Consider the following 6,631-nt stretch of genomic DNA (forward strand, 5'->3'; position numbering starts at 1 on the left):
ATTCCCAGAGAAATTCCACGCAGGGTATTGGGGTAGGGGCAGCCCCCACTTTGTTTGTTTCTAGTTTTAGGAGCCTGGGCTGCCTACAGACACTTTTAAAGGTGTACTCACAGAATGGACAGATAGTTCTCGTGAGGAGATGATTGCTGGATGTGATAAAAATATGTTGGGCTTGAAATCTGATAAAATCCCTGACTGCGCCTTTAATAGGCTGGAACTAAAAAAAGACTTTGTATTATCATTTTAAAAAATGGCATTTATGAAGAAAAAATAAACCAAAAAAATAGAACATCGGCATTGAAACACTATTGAAATCAGCTTTTGGCAGTGAAATAACACTTTGATTTTTTTTACTTTCTTTGTTTCATGTCAGCCTTATTCAGTGTTTTTATTTTTTATTTTATATTCCCTTACAAAAATTGAATGTGTGCGGCAGATATGCAGCAAACTTGTGGGTAATTTGTGGAAAACAAATGAGTAATATTGCCAGAAGTTTGCCATTGTTGGCTGCTATAGGCAAACTTCCAGCAAAGTTCTGGCAACAATGAGAAGTTTGCCACTAGTGGCAAATGTGTTCGCCAGTGATTTGCCACCACACTTAGCCAATAATGGCAAACTTCCAGTGAACTTCTGGTGACAAACCTAATTTGCTGCAACATTGCCAAAAGTTAAATGTTTGCCAGAAACCTAATTTGCTTGTGAAAATATGACCTTGCCGCAAATTTGTGGCAACTGTTCACCAAACCTCAAATTTCTTTAAGGGTTGTATGTCTTTTTTCTATGTTAGCACTTTTTGTTTCTGTTGTAGTGATGGAAGGGTAGTTATTTGATGATTTGTAAAAAGGACAGATTACTGTTTCTGATAGAGACCAAAGTAAGTCATGATAGGCAAAAGGAAGCTGTCTGACCCTGAATCTTATAATACTCTACATTTAAAAAGTCACTAGAGGAAACACTAGTTAACTTATTTGGATGCAGTCTTTGTCTTTAACTCCAGGACATATTAGAGGAATAAGTGTCTTCAGCGGTGGAATATTATAAAATATACAAAGATGTTGTTTATTTTGAGCATCATAAAATGATAATGTGTGTTTGTCACAGTCTAAATACACTCCAAGTGTGTTAAACTCTTTTGCCACTGGTATATGGGTTGTGGGCTCAGTGTTGGCAAAATAACCTGTTCCCTTCCGATAATGGAGGACCCAGAAGCCATGTTCTGGACTTACAGGGGACTTTACTTTACTTACTGCAGCTGCTGCTGAACACACTCCTGCATACCAGAACTGTTTGTTGTACAGGTGTTGTGAAGCAATACCCATAACTCCAGAATATCCTGTGATTTCCCAGTAGTGCTGGTGTGAGCTGAGTCTCTCATTACACAGAACATGAGGATGGTGGTCCCCCTGAGGAGCCTGCTTCTTTGGATCAGAACATGTGACTAATTTTCCATTCTTTGTTATTGTCAGGAAGGTCGGAGCTATTGTAGCATCCAGAGTGAGTTTCACTATGGGGATAAAAAGGATTGAATTATGTAAGCAATATTATGAGATCTAAATTGATCTGTATAAACACTATTCCGTTTTAATCTAAGGAGAATACAGAGTCCCCATTCATAATTCATAAGAGTCCCCCTTCATAATTCATTTGAACATTTACCTGCACTTCCTTTCACCATATCCAGTTCTGTTTAAATAGACAGACAGATAAGTCTTTTTAGTTTTATCAATTATTGTTGATAATAAAAATAAGTGTACAAATGTGTACATTTACCTGGTATTTTTATGATCTGAGCATCTGTCATGGTTGAGTTATCCGTAACTGTGTGAAAATAACTTCAATTTAGTCTTTTTTGATGGCCTGTGTATTTTTATATTCAGTCATGCATTGCAACATTATATTCAGTATGATGCCTGAGACTCATAAAAGACTTACCTGCTTTCTCTGCTGTTTGCACTTTTTGCTCAGTTTGCACTTTTTGCTCAGTTGGATCTATTTGACAGAGAAGTCATTTCATATTTTAGTCTTAAATATATGGAGATCTGAGTTTCATTTCAGAGAGCGAGTGTGTGTGTGTATGTGTGTGTGAAAGGTGAGATTCTAGCTTTTGTGTGCAGCCATGCTTGTTTGCAATCATATGGTTTAACAGTTTTAGAGAGATGATTTAAAGCTTCCTGTCTCAAGTGAGACATCTAAAAAAATAAATAAAAAAAAAACACCACTTTTGCACGATGCTGTAAGTGAATCAGGAACAAGGATATGACAAAGTGCTGGACATGTGGACCATAAAAAGCACAATGGAGGATGTCTGCAGGAGGATGCTTTAGGTTGTCTTATACTTTCATTATCACCACCAAGGAGATTATATTTGTAGTGAAATGTGTGCTATCATGCGTGCTTCAAGGTAGTATAAAATACAAACATACATTGGAGTGGAGTTATCTCCTCTGCGTAGAAGAGGAGGAAAAAGAAGAAGATGATGATGGTAATGGTGGTGATTACGATGATGATGATGATGATGATGATGATGATATCGGTGGTGATAAGCACGAGAAGGATGAAAATGGGCAAAGGCAATCCAGTTAGATTGAACTACGAGAAGGCTTTACTAAATTATGTTATTTTCAAATTAACTGGTGTGTATGTTGGTTATGATGGTAGCAGTGACACAGCGTAGGGTTAAAACAACAACTCTACCTCCAATACATTCTGGTCTTTCGTCATGCGACCCTGCAGGAGTAAAATAAAAACACATATCCATTACCTTACACACGGCAGATGATACAAAGAAGGAAAATAAGTTATTAAGCAAACGGACATGAATGTGAACTGATAAAGAAAAAAAAAACAACAACAAAAAACAGTGATTATGACTATGACATACTGTATGCCCAGGTGTGTCCAAATGTTTGCATTTAACCTTACCCGTCAACCATATTACCTTTTTTTGTCTGTTTTCCAATATTGATATACCCTAAAAAAATTATAGTGATCAGATGAAGTGTACATAATTAATGGACACTTAAGCAAACACCTACCAATCATCTCTGACTTTTAGTTCTGAATCTTTCAGTATCATCACATTTTCTTCACATACACCATACTGAATACACCATATTCAGAAGGCAGTGACGAGAACACATTATGCTAATTCTCTCCTAGGGTTAGATTTTCCAGGACATGTAGACTGCTACCTAAATGGTAAACTGTCATTTACTTCCATCGTAGAGAGAGTCAAACATACTCATTGAATTCGTATATAACTAAATTATGTAAGGGATAATGTATAGAATGCCAGTCATTATTGGGAAAATAAGTCCCAACAGGGCGAACCGTCTTGTTCTGCCCTGAAGGGACTTATTTTCCCAATAATGACCGGCGTTCTATACATTATCCCGCTTATTACACGGCTACTTGCCAAAATGAAATAATAAACTCCCCTCGATATGACTTTAGCCTACATAGCCTAGCCTATTTGTTACCGTTCATCGTGGCATTTGCTGAGAAACAAATAGTTTGCAACAACACACGCTGAACTTGAAACAAACATTCTTTAGAACACAGCTAATCAACCGTCTGCTTTCACTTTTGAACGAAGTTCCAGTCCTTGCGTAGTGATATGAAAGACCTGAAGCACAAACTCCGTTGCCATTGACAGCGGTCATTATTTTTTTCAGAGGTCCTTTCCTCGAAAATAATGACCGCTAGAACTTTGGGAAATCCCATTCAAGTCAATGGAGCGTTCTACTTGCCTTGTGAAGATCCATGTAATAAACAATAATATTGTTATAATTATTATATTGAGTTATTTACTGATATTTCTGAAATATTATATAATATACATATGGCATGCTTGCAAATGATAAGTATATACCAGAAGCAGTCTGTGTGTACTTTTGAGATCCAGACCTTTACGATGTAACAGGAAAAGTATAGAGAACTCCAGAAGTACCAGAACCAAAATAGTTATGAATGCAGCTCTCCATTCGCCTGGAAACAGAGCAATAAACTATTACAATCAAATACATATCAATAGCACACCAATTATGACTATGACCACTTATTTCACCTTCAGTCACTGAAATATCTGCTGGTGGGTATAGCCCAAATTCCCTTCACACTCACCAGAGCTGCTGGCCAGGGTGACTGCATCTGTCTGTGTTCTAGTGATCTGGGGCATCACTCTGCTCTCTCTCATCTCCTGATCAGACAAATACACAGAGCAGGAGATCCACTCTGACTTAGAGGGAGAGACCAGCAGCCATGAATCCACACTTACCAGGCCATCAGCATCTGAAACAAGAGAGAGAGAGAGAGAGAGAGAGAGAGAGAGAGAGAATTCAATTAGCACTATATGAAATTATAAATGCTATTATTTGGTCATGATATCAAAATCGTATTATGTAATAATGTTGCTATGTTCCAGTTACCAATTGAGTATTCATAGACTGGGTTGTTATCAATTTCTCGTCCTTGTTTGTATTTCCAGGTAAGTGTTGGCTGAGAAGACCAACCATCTGACACACAGGTAACATTCATCTCGTCTTTCCCCACTTCAGTATATGAAAGTACTGGGACCGAACCTACAACTGATAATCAGACGTAGAATCAAGAGGAGACAAAGTTATCAATAGTAACAAACACAAAACTGTTAGAGGCTAGCTAGTATAAGTTGGTTGTTCTGTTGTACTTCATGAAGGGCTCACTCATACTGTATAGTAGAGTCCATACAGTATACACATTTATTCCCTTCAGGGGCATTGAACCTATAGCAGGCAGTCAGAACCAGATTCAAGAGGGGCCAAAGTTGCCAACGATAACACAACACACATCAGTGAGAAGTATATGATTTTCCTATTCAGCGCAAGTGTATTGTTATTTGAACATGTAGAATACCTTTCATGCTCAGTGACACACTGGCTCTTTCATACCAGGTAGTGTGCTTAACAAAGCACACATACTCTCCCCTGTCTGCCAGTGTGATGTTCTCCAGTTTCAGAGACACGTTCCCCTTCTCTAGGTCCCCTATGAGAGATGCTCTATCTCTGTACTCAGGAGCAACTGATGCCCCCTGGATCTGCCGGTTCTCGCGGAGTAGAACTACAGTACTGTCCTTATCAAGTCGGTTCCATTCAACTCGGAAGGCTACAGCATTATGGCGAGGGTTGAGCTGGCATGGCAGAGTGGCAGAGGAACCCAGCTGGACTGGGATTGGGCCGTGAGGAACAGACAAGTTGAAAGAGTAGTCTGGAGACCGAGGAGACACAGGGTAGAGCTGTGATGAGTACACATAACTGGGACATGCTGAACCCACCTGCCCATATCGTGTTTATTTGTAATAAGTATAGCTGTTATGTTTATCATTTCATTTTTAATATTGCTTGTATCATTTCTGTTTGTCTTTTGTGATTACAAATTAATGGAGTATTCTTACCTGCTACAGTGTTGCCAAGGTTCAACACCATTCCCAAAAAAATCGCCAGCATAGCTTTTGTTCACTGAAGTCACAATTCCGAATCTTCAAAGAAAAAAACAGAATGAGAACAGCTGATATGGACATACAGTATGATAATATAAGAGAAAATGTAAAGCAACTGAATTCACTTGTTGCATCATGCTTATGAAGGCTCTCAATGGTTACTTGTGCCAAACTTGTTATTGTTCGCTTTTTATCTCAGTTAATAATTGACTGGCAGTAGCAGAGCTCATTTCCCATAAATCAGACTGGCGCATGGCACACACATTTTTCAAAATCACAAGAAATATGTTTAACCTAAATTTTTAGCTAAGTTGTAGTGAATTACAAACATTGTTGCTATCATTGCTACCCTTAAATATTAAAAGCACTTGCACTTGTGTGATATCAATATCAACTGCATACACCAAAAAATAAAGTAGTGTCACACTTTACAAAATGTAGAGAAGTTAAAAGTAGCCTACACTAGGCTATATGTCAATTTTGCTATCACCTGTAATGGTTTTATGGTAGAGGGAAATAGTACCTACATTAGTGTATACAGATTGAATTACGTCTTCCAGGTGATTGGTATAGTCCTCGCTTTTTTCTCTTCACACAGTCCGCTCCCCTACGCGAGCACCAGTGGTTGTGCAGTAGGCTAAAACAATTCATTAACAGTTGCTATATGACATGAGATCAAAGGTTACATATATTTGAGACGTGGACATGTGATGATGTGGGCGGGTGGATTGTAGACTACATAAACTGGCATGCAGAGTATCGCTTTCGGTGAGGTAAAAGCAACGACCGAAATGCAGCGTTGCAAGGAGTGTGTATACTACAGTATGACATATGTTAAATATGCAAACACTGATCAAGATGCAGGGTATGACTAGTGTTTCACACAGCATCAATAAACAACATAAAGTAGCCTATCAAGAACAAATGGGGTACAATTAACAAGTGGGTTAATAACAATGCAAGGTTATGTTAGTTCTAACACCCTCCCGAATTTTTAAAGCTATGTTGGCAGGTAGGCCTATGACATAGAGGGCCCTATTTTCGTGACGCAAAACCTAAGTTGATTATTATCCCGCCGCAATGTTTATTCCTATCGTAGACTCGAGTGCCCGTCTCTTTTATTGAGCAACACGCCAACGGGTGTGGCAATTAACA

The 6,631-nt window shown here is 38.5% G+C and overlaps 1 protein-coding gene across 4 annotated transcripts; it reads right to left on the reverse strand.

Moving 5' to 3' along the window:
- Positions 1–637: 637 nt before the first annotated feature.
- On the reverse strand, positions 638–6,116 carry LOC125289136 (butyrophilin subfamily 1 member A1-like). 4 transcript variants are annotated; one of them, XM_048235831.1, is made up of 13 exons: positions 6,004–6,116; positions 5,432–5,515; positions 4,894–5,244; positions 4,428–4,586; positions 4,123–4,290; positions 3,907–3,987; positions 2,939–2,971; positions 2,695–2,727; positions 2,424–2,444; positions 1,933–1,989; positions 1,771–1,818; positions 1,657–1,683; positions 638–1,504 (listed from the first exon to the last, which is right to left on the reverse strand). In XM_048235831.1, the coding sequence occupies exons 2-13, from the start codon at positions 5,481–5,483 to the stop codon at positions 960–962; spliced, it is 1,575 nt and encodes a 524-aa protein (XP_048091788.1). In that variant the 5' UTR covers positions 5,484–5,515; positions 6,004–6,116; the 3' UTR covers positions 638–959. The 4 variants fall into 4 exon arrangements, with proteins under 4 accessions (XP_048091788.1, XP_048091790.1, XP_048091789.1 ...); XM_048235833.1 differs by lacking the exon at positions 2,939–2,971 and having other exon boundaries at positions 6,004–6,113; XM_048235832.1 differs by lacking the exon at positions 2,424–2,444 and having other exon boundaries at positions 6,004–6,113.
- Between the last annotated feature and the right edge of the window lie 515 nt (positions 6,117–6,631).

The sequence above is a fragment of the Alosa alosa genome, chromosome 24 (genome assembly GCF_017589495.1).
Source record: "Alosa alosa isolate M-15738 ecotype Scorff River chromosome 24, AALO_Geno_1.1, whole genome shotgun sequence".
NCBI lineage: Eukaryota > Metazoa > Chordata > Actinopteri > Clupeiformes > Clupeidae > Alosa > Alosa alosa.

Excerpts from the sequence above, each read along its gene's own strand:
- LOC125289136 (XM_048235831.1), bottom strand. The coding sequence starts at position 5,483 with ATGCTGGCGATTTTTTTGGGAATGGTGTTGAACCTTGGCAACACTGTA. Across the intron at positions 4,587-4,893 it reads TGTGTCACTGAGCATGAAAG|TTGTAGGTTCGGTCCCAGTA; the intron begins GTATTCTACATG and ends TCTGATTATCAG. Across the intron at positions 3,988-4,122 it reads CACCCTGGCCAGCAGCTCTG|GCGAATGGAGAGCTGCATTC; the intron begins GTGAGTGTGAAG and ends CTCTGTTTCCAG.